The 14,473-nt window shown below is 34.1% G+C and overlaps 1 protein-coding gene across 1 annotated transcript; it reads left to right on the top strand.

Moving 5' to 3' along the window:
• The first annotated feature begins 7,036 nt into the window (after positions 1-7,036).
• LOC101264135 (uncharacterized) lies at positions 7,037-14,060 on the top strand. The gene is made up of 3 exons (XM_004242861.5): positions 7,037-7,421; positions 7,508-7,681; positions 13,669-14,060. Exons 1-3 carry the CDS (start codon positions 7,276-7,278, stop codon positions 13,910-13,912), a joined length of 564 nt encoding a protein of 187 aa, XP_004242909.1. The 5' UTR covers positions 7,037-7,275; the 3' UTR covers positions 13,913-14,060.
• Positions 14,061-14,473: the final 413 nt, after the last annotated feature.

Raw genomic sequence — 14,473 nt, 5'->3', positions numbered from 1 at the left:
CTTTCTCATTGAAGTAAGTACATGAATTCTTATCTACTATCTTTGAATATTGTGTTTATGGCTATGAGTAACTAAACTTCATAACTAGGGTTGTGGGAACCATACAAATAATGAGATAAACCCTAACTAAAATAACAATTCTAAAATAGTGTCTTGCATCTATTGATAATTCTTTTGCTTAGAAGTCTTTTTAACGGATGGTCAACGTTAGAAATCGCCTTAATGCTACTTGCCGAACCAAGGAGGTAGATAATAGGAAAAGAATTATTAACATAGATTTAGTGTAGACTATATAATAGGCTAGTATTGATTGGTACGAGGTAATAACTTAGTCAAATATCGAATACGATGCTTAGTATGAGGTAAGGATAAGGGTTAGGATAGCAACACACGTAGCCGGACCAAGGTGCAGAGTGAGATTTTCTGGATGCCGGACCAAGGATTTAGAAATACATAACTTATCACTTTGAATGCAAGATACTAGGAAAGAATTGTTATAGTTAGAATTATCAAGTTATGAACCTGTGGGGAACACGTAAACCCTAGTTACTTTGATTAATTGATTAAAATCCAACTGTCAAAGCTGTTAATTGTCTCTTTCAAGTTTGTTATTTATTTTCACTCATTTAGAAATAGAAACCCCCCTTTATTGTTTTTACTTTCCAAGGAATTCATTGACCAAACAATAGTAATAACAGGTTGAAGTTAAGTCTAGACTATTTTCCTCGTGGGAACGATCCCAACCTCACTAGTTGGGTTATTTACTTGACACGACCGCTTTACTTCTTATTTGAGAAGTAAGTTTGAGCGTATCATGGACCATCAATCTGAAACTACTTTGGTTGATGTACCAGTTGAGGTACTTCATGTACCACAAGGGCATCATATGATAAATATACGAAAGGTGAAAGAACATCACTTATCACTTCTTGCTCACAGTAGCAAAGACATTCTGAGGGAACCAAACACTATTAAGGAAGCACTTAAGTCACCTCATTGGCTTTCAACAATGCAAGAGGAAATCAATGCTTTACACACTAACAAGACATGGATATTGGTGCCCAAATCTCCTGGTACAAATTTGGTTGGCTCAAAATGGGTGTTCAAGACCAAATTATAAGCTGATAGAACAATAGATAGATACAAGGCCAGACTTGTGGTTAGGGGATCCTCTCAGCTTGAAGGCATATACTTTGAAGAAAGTTTTAGCCCTATGGTTAAAGCAACAAATATTAGGGTAATTTTATCCATTGTTATCAGCTCAAGGTGGGAAGTTGGATAACTCGATATTAAAAATCCTTCCTTTATGGGGTCTTAGAAGAGGATGTGTACATGAGTCAACCTCCTAGATTTATTGATCCCAAGTATCCTCAACATGTGTGTCTACTTAAAAAGGTGTTGTATGGTCTTAAACAAGTAATAAGAGTCGCCTGGTTTGATAGGTTTAGCATGCATCTCCTACACCTTGAATTCATCTGCAGTAAGGTAGATTCTTCATTATTTACATTGCAAGCTCACAAAGTCATCATATTTCTCTTGTTATATGTGGATGATAATATTATTACAGGTAGCAATCCATCGCATGTCTCAGAATCGGTTTGACAACTTGGGAAAGAATTTTGCATGAAAGATCTTGACCTTTACACTTCTTTCTTGGAGTTGAGGTTAAGTATTTTGATGGGGATATCCACTTAAGCAAGAGTAAGTATGTTGTTGAGCTACTAGACAAGACTGAAATGACTTTTGCAAATGCTGTAGCCACTCCTTTGGCTCCAAAGCATGGTGTACATGAAGTTGTGGGAAGCATGGTTGAAGCATCTTTTTACAAAATGATAGTAGGGAGCCTTCAACACTTGACTCTAACAAGACCGAATATTACTCATGATGTGAATTTAGCAATCCAATTTATGCAAAACTTGAACAGTGGACATCTTCAAGGGGTGAAAAGGATTCTCAGGTACATCAAAACAATTTGCACTTTGGACTTAGACTTATTTCACAATCACCATTTAGGTTGTATGGATATGCTAATTGTGGAGGTTGTACCACAACTAGGAGATCAACTACAAGCTATGTTCAAATTGTATAGTACAACTAGGAGATCAACTACAAGCTAGGTGCAAATTGTATTTCTGGGACCTCCAAAAAGGGTCCACAGTTGCTCACTCAAGTGTTGAAGCTAAGTATAGAGTACTTGCCTCCAGTGCCTCAGAGATGACATGGATCATGTATCTACTTCATGACCGTAGGGTTTTTCTTCGATCTGTACCTACATCGTATTGTGACAACATGAGTGCTTTGTACATGACAGTCAATCCAGTTATGCATGCTAGAACTAAACATGTTGAAATTGACTATCATTTTATTCGTGAGTAGGTGTCCAGAGGACAACTTGTCACTCAGTTTGTGAGGTCTAATGATCAACTAACAGATATTAATTCAAAAGCATTAACCAAACAGATTTTTGCTGAGTTTCGTCGCAAGGTAGGAGTTACATTCCCTCCACTCACTAGCTTGAGGGGAAGTGTTGAAGGAAGTTGGTGGAACATGTCAAAGGAACAACTTCGGTGAAGCTGCCTGACGAGTATGTAACTCAATCATTCAATCATCAATACAATCCTTGATTTCTCCATTTATACGTGAGATTTCTAAAAATAGGACTCCAGTCACCTCATCTAGTACAGTTGGCAATAGAGATAATAATCATCAAATCTGGATTGTACCTGAAGAGGATGGGTAATAAGACTAACTTTTAAATATACATTTGATTAGCTGAATTGTTTATTTGTTTATATTTTCAATAACTACTATGTTTTATATAGGTTTGATACTCACAAGATAGTAATTTAAGGCATTTCTAGTTGTATTCGTAGTAAATTTGAATTGACTAGACCCTCATGGAAGAAGTTTCCACAATCTGCCTCATGATATGTGGGTTGAGGAATTCAAGGTAAGGACATTATACACATGTAATTACATCAAGTTATATGATTTTGATATTAACCTGAGTTACTTCTTATTGCCTTCACTGATACTCTGTCAATCTCGTTATGATATTTTGTTTGGGTCATTTTAGCTCTTGCTTCTTTTATATAATTCTTCATCTTGCTCATTGGGTCGTTAAGTTTCCCTTTCATGGTCATTAAAATTTTAACTTCTCGACATGTCCAGGTAGGTTCAGTTTTGTAATGGTTTGTGTAATCATATAAGTATGATGGTACATGGTAGTCTATATTGCATTAGATTTATGTAAAACATGTTTCAATCAATCTACTTGGGCGCATACACGTCTGTTTTTGTTTTTTCTTAACTGTCTTCTTCGCATTTATCTTTAAGAAGTGACCTTTGAATGTGGTTTGTTTGTTCTCTATTCATGTTAATAGTTAATTGCTGAAGGGTCTGAACAAAAGTAAATGCAAATATATTCTTCGATTCTTATCTTAATTTTATCTGAGTAGTGTTGTTTTCTAGAAATGCTAACTTAACTTTACATTATTTTTAATATTGATGTGGTTCTGAGTAGTGTATATCAGAGTGACATAGCAACACTTTCTAGAAAAAAATTAATATGGTTGGTTAGGCTTGGTTTCAACCATCTGGGATATAATGTCTTCTTTACCTGAAACCAGTTCTATTGCTCTCTTCCTTTCTGGAACTGTGAAGTGATATGTATCGAACTACTCGATTTGACTCAACTGTACTAGATGAGGTGCATTCACGACAGTGAGAGATCATATATACTATTCTAAAATCAAATGAGAAAGCTAAAAGTACTGCATATGTAAGTACTCATTCGCTCTATTCTTTTGTAGATTAAATAATTTATTCCTGATTTTTCTATCTTATTTGTTGGAGCTCATCTTTTATGGTACTGAAAATTCAAGTTGGTGTTGTACAATTATAGCAATATGCATAAATCTACAGAACCTTGTAATGACTATGAATTGTGAAATGAAATTGTTTTTTTCCCTTGACAACTTGAATAATTAAGTTCTCGAATGTTTTTTATCTACTTTTTAAGAAAGTATAATATATCACTGGCCATAAAGACAGAGTTGCTTTTAGGGTAATTTTGTAAGGTTATTGTAAAGTGAATTTACATACTATAATTGGTCAACTCCAACTGTTAGGCATCAAGGCTAACTATTTATGGTATTTGGTCAATTTTTCATTAAATTTTTAATTTTGAGTGATTTTCTTGAATTTGTTTACTTAAGTTTCAAAATGATTCTGTTAGCTGCAATACATGAGATTTAGCCTAGGACTAGGAAACTTACAGAATCCAAAGATAGGTTATGCTATTTAAAGAAGAGAATATACACCACCAAGATAGATTCTTAAGACATATAGCCCTTGAGGAATGATTAGGTGTAAGATATCATCAAAACATCTATGATTCTTTTTATCCAAATACACCATAAAATACTAGCAAACACCATTCTCCAGACATTTTTGATAGTGAACTGAATTACGAAACAATAAAGCGATAATATCGTTATAAGTTTCTGGACTGCAAATTAATTGACAAACCCCAATAATAGATGTCACTTCTAGTTGCTTCATAGTTTGGTGCTATTTTTTTGACAGGTACTAAATTATTTTTTGAATTTTTAATATACATATCCATGTAAAGCCATAGTAACTCATTCTGAATAGACTGTAAAGAATATGATAGTTAAATTTGAATGTTCCATTCTACCTTCTCATTTTGCTAGACAATATTAAATGATATTGGAACAATGATACTAGTTACACTGTCACAGTGGAGCCAACTACCCAACCCAACTATGCTCCCAAAATTACTAATATATGATAGTTGGATTACAGTCTACATACATGAGTTATCATCATATTACTTTTATCTTTAAGCTCCACATAATATTTGCCTTTAAGCATTGTCTCAAATAATTTGTTTTGATGCAGAATAATTTTGAAAGAAAGAAACAAGAACTATTAGTTTCTCAAAGTGCATCAACTTCGGAAGGAGAAACTAATGCAACATCTGGTCGACCTTCTCAATTGACAAAAATGGATATTTGGGTGCAATCTTTTGGTGGAAAGAAAAAGGAAGAGTGAAAGGTCTTGGCTCCTAGGTCGATCTGTAAAGACATCATCTAAACAATCAACATCAACTTTATGGAGAGAAATTGATGAGATGATGAAAGCTCGGGTAAATGCTTCCAATATTGACTTATATGCTCAATTGCAGAAAGAGAGCCATAAAAATAAGAGGAAGAGGAAGGAATTAGACTTATTGAAGAAGCATGTATACAACGTATCCTCTTCAAATGGACAATCATCTTAAGAAGACAATCAAGCTTATGAGGATGAAAGCGGAGATGACTCTGATAGTGTGAGTGATAGTGGTTCTGTCCATGACTCAGATAGCGTGAAAGAAAGTGACTATAATAAGGATTGAGATAGTTGACAGTACTATGTAGGATTCAAAATTAAATTGTATTTTGTTTTTGTCCATGTAAGAATCATAAACTATTGATCTTGCGGGTTTCTTTTCATTGGAATCATGAATTATGTATTTTTGTTGAATGGAAGTGATATAACGTGAATTGTATTTTTTTTGGTTAATTTTTGCAAGTTTCTTTTCATAGGCAATATTTTCATATATATATCCCCAAGAAATTTCCTTTTGTTTAACAAAATTTTATGTCCAAAGTCCAACAAATTTAGTTGGGGATCTTCATAGGAAATTGCTTGCGAACAATTTCTACAAAAATTCACAAGAAATTTCGTTTTTATAAGAAAGTTAATACATGCGAATTTAAATCCCCAGGTAAATTACCTAGGGCTTGTTTAAATCCGCAGGTAAGAGTTACCTACAAAGGTTCTAGCATCAGATTTCATTTTGCTAAAAAATTCGCAGATAATCAAATTACATGCGGATTTTACTATATTATCCCTAGAAAAATCTCCAGATAATCAGTACATTACTTTTAGTGTTATTACTAGTACATCTTCTCTAATACTCGATACATTTAATACTCAGTACATATTACGTACTAACACATAAATTCTCTTGTGCCTATATTATTTTTGTAATATAAATTATGACGTTCCTCTGGTCATTGGTGACTTGTTGGACTGGGTATTCAAATTTTTTGTGAGTCCTCATATTTGGGGAACCATACTACTATATGTCTTTATTGCTTTATGTCATTTCAATTTTCAATTTTTTTCGTGATCTAGGGCCTGTCCTGACCATATCTATTAGTAGAGACTTATTTTAGACATAATATTGTTTCGTGATCTAGGGCCTGTACTCTAATTTGGTATCATTCAAGATTGTTGATTGATATTTATATTCTGCTTCATGCTTTATTTCCGTTTGGTTGTTATAATAATGTTATTCTCATGTCAAGTGAATTGTTTTGGATCTCTTGAGACTATTTGTCTTATCATGTCTAGGGGTAGATTTAATAAAAATAAAGCAAAGTAAATTATGATTTACATTTTAGACCATTTTAACAGGATTTTTTTTCAAGGTGGTCAATATTGCATACCATGAGATCAATGGTTGCAACTTGTAAAACCATTTGATTATGCTAGGAGTCGTTTAGTAAAATGTGTAAAAATAATTTAAAGTAGAGTGTACTAGTAATTCTTATATTAGTAATGTTTGTATTGATTAGATTTTATATATATATATATATATATTATTTGTCTAGGTGTATTAAAAATAACATGCATTTCATAAAAAAATTTATTTATAAAAATATTCTTCACAATTATGATGGAAAATATATAATGATGTAAAAAGAGTTCTGAAGAATAATCGAGACATTAACTATGCTAATGCATGCATTAAATCTTCTTATATTACTAATATCTAGAAATTCATGGTATTAATATATACGCCTTAGTACACAACAAAAATATATAACTAATATTAATTATATACAACATAAAAAAGTGTATGAAATAAGGTATTACTAATACATATAATTAATATATGCATTAATTTTAATAGTACACTCATAATAACAACAATATACCCGATAAACTTTCCTAAATGAAATTTGAAAAGAATAAAGTGTGTGTAGACCTTGGGTGGCCATGTTTCCTCCCAATCACACACTATGTCTTGATATTCTTGAATGTTCCAATATCAGCCACTATTGTATCCCCACGTGGACACTTGACAGTCATCAACTTGAGGGAGGAACCTTTTGCAAATATCACCACAGCATTGACTCAGTCTCAAAACTTCATTTCTCAACTCTTGAGTCTTGAGCTTCAATTTGTAGTGCAAAAAAAAAAATGTCTTTAGCTATTCTACAGCAAAGTTTCTTGATTAGTCCTCTTTCTTCAACATACAAACCAAGAAAATACAGCACATTCTTCCCTGTACATAGCACTAAAATCTTGTGCAAACACAACCCAGATGACCCACAAGACTCGTTGAGGTAAAAATCGAATATAATGGGGAAAAAGTTTCATTCTTTTCTCTTTCATTTTCTGGGTTCTTGATGGAGTTATTGTTTTTTTTCAGGAAAAGTGAAAATAAATTTGAAAAGTTGGCTTTAGCTGCAGTGGCAGTTGGGGTTTTGACACTGGGCTCAGTGGATCCAGCATCAGCTGCTAAGACTGGTGGCAGAATTGGTGGTCAGGCTTTTCGACCATCATCTCCTCCTCGCTCTTCCTCACCAAGGATCAATAATTCAAGGTTAATTTCACTCTTTTTTGGAGCAAAAGATGTATTTGTTACTGTTAAAGATATGATTAAGTAAATAAAAGTGTATCCTGACCAACAATTTACCAGGCCGTTAGATAAGATGGTCACACAATTAAAGGCATAATACATAAATATGCCTTTTAAATTGGTTTCGAATTTCATTTATTCCCTTCAACTTTATGTGTGCATAAGTAGACACTTAAACTTGTATAAAGTTGAACAAACAGACACACATGTCTTACATGTCATCCTACTTGTCATCTTTTGTCCTACGTGGTGTCCTACGTGTACTGTGACTTGTTGGACTCATGTGTTTATTTATTTAAAAGTTGGATAGTTAAAGTTTCTGTTTATGCATTATAAAAGTTAGAGGTCAAAGTTAAAATTTGAAGTCAAGTTAGGGTTTAATATATATGTATTATGCCCACAATTAAATATGGTCCTTGACCTAGGTTCAAGTCTCACCTCCATGTAGAGGCGGAGCCAGTAGGGCTCAAGGGGTTCATCCTAGCCTCCTTCGGTGAATAATTATACTATTTATACATGTTTTACATAGTAGATGTTTACTCCTTTTGTTTTTTTTCGTGTGTTTGGTCCCTTGCCTCCACCAATTACCAAATAAAAATCCACGTCTTGTCCTTTGAAAGATGATCATGGCTAACACCTGATGGAACTTTGTTGAAAACATACTTAAGTAAATAAAAGATATTTACTATACAAGATGATGCTTGTAAATGATATGGTCAGACAATTTAGTAACTAACAGCCTTGAAACATGTAAATTTACTGTTTATGTAGAAATAACTTAGAGTATTTAATGCTTCACTTCGTTTCATATGGAGGTCCAACTTTGTTCATCAAGGATTGATTTGACTGATTGTTGAAGATTAATCAAAGTTGTATTGGTTATAAAAGTTTATAAAACTGTTTAAAAGCTGCAAATATGTTAGCCCATTTGAAAATGATGAATAGTTTATTATTAAATCTTATTATTGCAATGGAGAGTAATTTGATTGTCTCAAACATACAATATGTGATCAAAATTTTGAACTTGGTAGTAAGGGAACATGTTAATTTAGTAATGGTAGTAGTTTCAAGTATAGTACTTTCGATGCCAAAAGGTACAACACCAATAGTTGTATATGCCTTGGCTTTCTGTTGAATTATTGTATCTAGATATGGTGCATGCTTCTAGTTTTGCTGAAATTTAGACGTCGAAAGAAGGTTTCAATGTGTCGACATTTGTATAGTTTGGATAGAAACGATAACTTGCCAGGGTAAAAGAAAACGGTAGTGTAAATCTGTTACAACTAGAATGTTTCCCATATAGCAAGGACAGACAGTGACCAGAAAATGATGCTAGAGATTTCAGTCACTGGGCACAAGACAATTTTAAGGCAACAAATTTTTCTTTTGAGCCACTGGAAGGAATATAGGTATTGCAAAAGTATGTTTTGAGCTGAATTTCTAACTTGCTAATGCAATTATTTGAGACCTTAGCAATTACCCTTATGTTAGTGGTGACTTTCATCTGATTCTACATGCCCTCTTTCAATTCATCAACTACTCAAGTAGTACAAGTTAAATTTTTTCTTAGTTTACCCCATAGTATCCTGCATTACTGTCCTGACCTTCAAATGAAGTAAGCACCCTGAGACTTTCTTTCTACAGCCGTTAAACTGTTTCATCTGAAAAGATATTTTCGTATTATGTGTAGCTTTAAAATTAACTGGAGTTCGCCGTATTAGAAGTCACCTTGGATGGATAATGAAAGCACTATAATCTTTCTCTTCTTTATGCTTGTTCTAAATTAGCTAATCTCATATTTATGTCTTCATTTTAGTGTTCAGATTCTTGTCTTATAGCATATTTATTTACTCACTATACCTTTTAGTACTTTACCTCCTGTTATTTTGAGAGTACCTAATTAGACTAGGAGGAGCGGAATAAGGTATTTCTTATATTCCTATAACAAAATCTCTAGATAGAGCCTATATTATTTGAATTCATAGCCATAAGGAGAACTATGTGTTTTATATTACTATGGAACAATCAGGTTCTAGTTGAAACAATTCCATCATCTTAAGGTTATGATTTCCTCTCAGGCATTTCAAGTTCCTTGCCTCCGATAGATTATTAATTTATAAAATGCAGTAAGCTCTCATGTATGTGGCATGGCTGGGGAAGTAATTGAAAAAGGAACTGTTAGTAATTGGTGGCACATACATTTATCATTACTCCAGTATATAGTGCAAGCAAGACTAAAACAAATATTCATGTTGAACCAAAAACCTTCGTTCTACACGACAAGACATGGTTAAATTTCCTATTGAATGTGATTCCTAAGTTCTTTTTATTGGCTAGGAAGCTACTTTGCAAGAATCTTTATGGCCATAATTTTGTTCTTATTATCTAAATAGGACAAACAACATCAACATTCTAGACAGGTCAAAAAGTTAATATATTAATGGAATATAGTCAAACATGGAGACACCAGTATTATATATGATTCACGACTCACGTTCATGTAGAGGCAGATCTAAGATTTGAAAGTGGCGGGGACACCATTATCTTTAACTTTGATGTGGCAATTACTAGAAGGATCAGTGCTTCGCCACCAACAAAGAAAACCACCCAATTTTCAACAAATGTTAGATACCATATTTTTGTTTTAAGAAAACAATGAGTTAAACGCTAAGAACTTAAAAGATCGAACTTATCTAGTTAAATTTCTGAACCCACCAAAATACAGTTAGTGGAAACAGTTGTTATTGAGCTTAATTAAATATTAACTCTAGTTCCTTCTAATTGGTGAAAAACAGAAATCATGAAAGAATCAAACTCAAATGTGTTTGAATTAGTAGAATCTACTTAATCTTTAGAAAGAGGTAAAGGAGGCCCTTTACAGTTAACAGAGTTAGACAGGGAGGTTGAGTCTCACCGGACACCGACTGCTTTCCATAGTTACTTGATTAGAAAATAAGGGGGGGGGGGGTTGTTGACTGCAAAAAAGATAAAATTAAAAAACAATAGCTACTGAAGAGCAAGCACCTCTACCAGGTCGAAGCTTTGGGTGCCAGTGACTCCTATGTCCCTAACGTAGGTCTGCCTCTTTGTGCATGACCAGTTCAAGATCTCATGGTAAATGAATTAGACATGGATATTTTTTGAGAAAGAATTGATGGATAAGAACTAAACATGGTTATTGTTATGTACTTTGATTGAATAAGTATTATTCTCTCTATCTGTTGAATAAAAGAAAAAGTTTTAGCTCCGTTTTGCTAAGAGTAATTGTTACTATTTAACATCACGATTCATGAAGTGTGAACTTATTTCAAATCATACTTAAATATGTCCCTTTTTTGCATGCAACCGTGCATGTTGACGGTCGTCGTTTGCATCTGGATCCATGGTTATTAGCTATAGAAGACAGTTGATAGTATTGTTTCCACTATAGATTTTACTCTTTAGTCATCCCTTTCTTTTCGTTGATATGACTTTTTAAGGCTTTTTAAGTAGTTTAGTCCAGAATAAAATCACTGCTTCTGAATTATGTCAGCATAGCAAACTCTTTTTCTTACTCTAAGTTGCTTGGTTGGGAACTACTTATCCCAGGATTAATTATCCTGGGGTTAGTTATCCCACCATGTATATGGGATAACTTATCCCATCACTATGCTATAATTGATGGGATAAGTTATCCCAAACATGTCAACCAGACAAGACATCTAAATTATATCCTAGGACTATCTTTTTATCCCATGACTAGTTATGCTTATCCCTCACACCAAACAACCAAGTGTACTGATTATTAGTGTTTCTTAATGGAATAAGTGTACGTCATGAACTCTTGGCTAACTTTTTTGAAAGAACAGTTTCACTCCATCTAGAAAATAATTGATCACTTTTCATTTAGCCTTCAAGATCCATATAGTATCCTGTATTTATAGGTCTCATAAAGAAATACAAAGATGAGTTTGTGCTCTTGTTATTTGCGATACAAAGTACCATATAAAAGGAAGCAAATTGTTGGAATCTGATAGTCTCCATTTCCTATCTTAACAGAACTAGAAATTCGTATGTCAGATTATTCCTCAAGTTTGTTTCACCGACATTAGTCAGCTATCAAAGCCATGCTTTACAACTAGTGGTTACACCTTGTATTGTATTTACTAGGCCATTTCCTGTAGTTTTACCACCGTAGTCCGAAGAATTGCTATAGAAGGAAATTTTGGGATTATTAGTAACCCTTTCTGGATTAAGTGGACTGAAGGACAAGAACATTTAGATGATTTCCAAGCAGCTTGTTGACTAACCAAGTGAAACACCAATACTTCTAGGGGGCAATTATTATGCTAAATTTGTTTCCAAGGCCACTTAAGTGTGTTGTTCTGTGTATTATACAATAGAGTGTAACATGACTTTACTGTAAAGCTTCCATCCTTTTTTCCCTTCCAACATATATAGGATGTCCTTTTTATCTAAGCATGTATGGTTATGGTAGGCTCCTAACTGTCTAATCAAACTGCAGGTTCTTTCCAATTCTCAATCATTGCAGTTTCTTCTTAAAATTATGTGCTAGCTGTAACTTGAGTAGTAATCTGATAGAGAGACTTCCTCATTGGCAGCCAAAGTAAAAAGAATGGGAAAACTCCATTTGAGAGGTGTGTGGCCCATCCAAGAGTCATGCCAAAGCTAATCTTCCTTCCATCTCCCAGCTTGAAATATGATTTGCCTATAGTCATTCCAAAAAGTGCTGATGCTTTTCTAAATAGAGAATCCAGAGAGGAGCATGGAAACTTTATTATTTCATTAATCGTGCTTTCCATCTTTGCTTTCGATGACATTTCTCCACGATGTACCTTTTCAAATCCCTAACCCCAAGGCCTCCATATCATTCACCTTCAATACTATATCCCAATTAACAAGAATGAAAGATTTCTTGTCTCTAATTCCTTGCTATTGGAAGTGTCTTTCAATGTTGTCAATAATCTTTTAATAGAAGCAGGTAAAGGGAATAACATAGTGTTATGTTCGAGTGTAGCACGCTGTTTATGAGGACTAATATTCCACCAATAGAGAGATGTTGCCTTTTACATTTAGACAACTTGCTTTCACATTTTTCAAAAATACCATCCCATATTAGAAATTGATGTGTGTTTATGCATCAGAGTTAGTCCCAAATAAGTAGCAGACAGTGTCCCAATAGTGCACCCAAAAATACCTGCTAGCAGTTAAAGATTGTGAACTGGAAAGATCAGCTGGCTCTTGTGCATATTTATGTGGAGTCCAGTGACTGCCCCGAAAAACCACAGTATAAGTCTTAAAGATAATGCATCTGTTCTTCATCAGCTTTACTTAAAAGCAGTGAGCCTTCTGCATTAAGGATGTGAGAACTTGCAAGTTCATCTTGGCCCCTAATCCAGCTTTGTTCGATTGCACAGTGAAGCATGGTGCTTCTAGTTTCTTTTTTACTTCTTATCGAAATCATTGAGAAAGTTCCTCATGTAGTTTTTGTTATTGTTGAACAGCTTTAACTGCAAATTGCAGTAGTCGAACCATACTGTCTTAGTTGCGCCCTTCCTCATTTCTCTTAGTTCCTTCGGATGAAATTTTTTGTAGTCAATATCTTTGTATCGGTGTGTATGAAAGCAGGTAATAGATTCATGTATCTGTTCATCCTCTTGTTTCTTTCATGTATTTATTTATTTCAATTTCTTGTGTAGTTCCAAAACCGAGGGAGTTAACTAACCCCACCATACTTATGTGTTAACACATAGCCAACAAGTCTTGCTGATCTTCCATGATGAAGACATAATTTTGTTGAGTATGCTCAGAGTTGTAGTGCCATACTGAATTATGATACTTCCTCCAGTTTTAAGACCACCTGGTTCAACTTGTTTTTTCTACTTGCATGTATTTGATATCCTGTTGCATGCTTAAATAGACTAATGTAGATGATGACATTGTTTTTGCAGAACAAATATATATGTGAATCCACCAGTTGCTCCTCCTCTAGTAGGTGGATATGGATATGGCTATGGTATTCCATTCTATGGTGGATGGGGTTGGTCACCTTTTTCGTTCTTCGCACCAGGGCCTGGTGTTGCCGTTGGCATTGGAGGTGGATTTGATACACTGGTGCTCTTCTTGGTTCTTGGTGCTGTTGCTTCTTTTCTTAGAAGGGTGCTTGGGAAATCAAGGGATGAAGATGAGTACTAGCACATGTTCATCCAAATATAGTTTTGTACTAGCAGTGTCATCTAGTCATACAGTATATAATTAACCTTATGTATTGCTGAATTTTTTTCACTTCCTTTCTATGTAAATTCATCTGCAATATATTTTAGTATAGCAATCTTTTACATCACACTTGGGACTTTCGCGCTAAGATTTGAATCATTCTATATATGAAATTAGAGTTAATTTGATTCTAATAACAGATAGTATTAAATAAATAGTATTAAATAATATTAGAATTTACTGTGTACTAATCCTAGTCCTATTTGGATTAGTACTCCTTAATCCTAGTCCTATTAGGATTAGTATTCCTTCCTATATCCCCTATATATATCTTCCATGTATTCCCTTATTAGGTTAACACTTCAAAATAATCAATATTCTTTCATGGTATCAAGAGCTAGAAAACCTAGATCTTCTTTTCTCTAGTTTTTTTTTTCTCTTTTTAGGGCACCGATGGTTCCCTCTCTTCTCTTGGGCGGCGGCAGCCATGACAACCGAGGTGGATCCTCTCGATTCACTTCCTTCTGGCGTTAAACTCCT

This window comes from Solanum lycopersicum, chromosome 7, assembly GCF_036512215.1.
Source record: "Solanum lycopersicum chromosome 7, SLM_r2.1".
Lineage (NCBI taxonomy): Eukaryota > Viridiplantae > Streptophyta > Magnoliopsida > Solanales > Solanaceae > Solanum > Solanum lycopersicum.
Note: the sequence above shows the minus strand (reverse complement) of the source record. Positions and strands in the feature narration are given on the sequence as shown.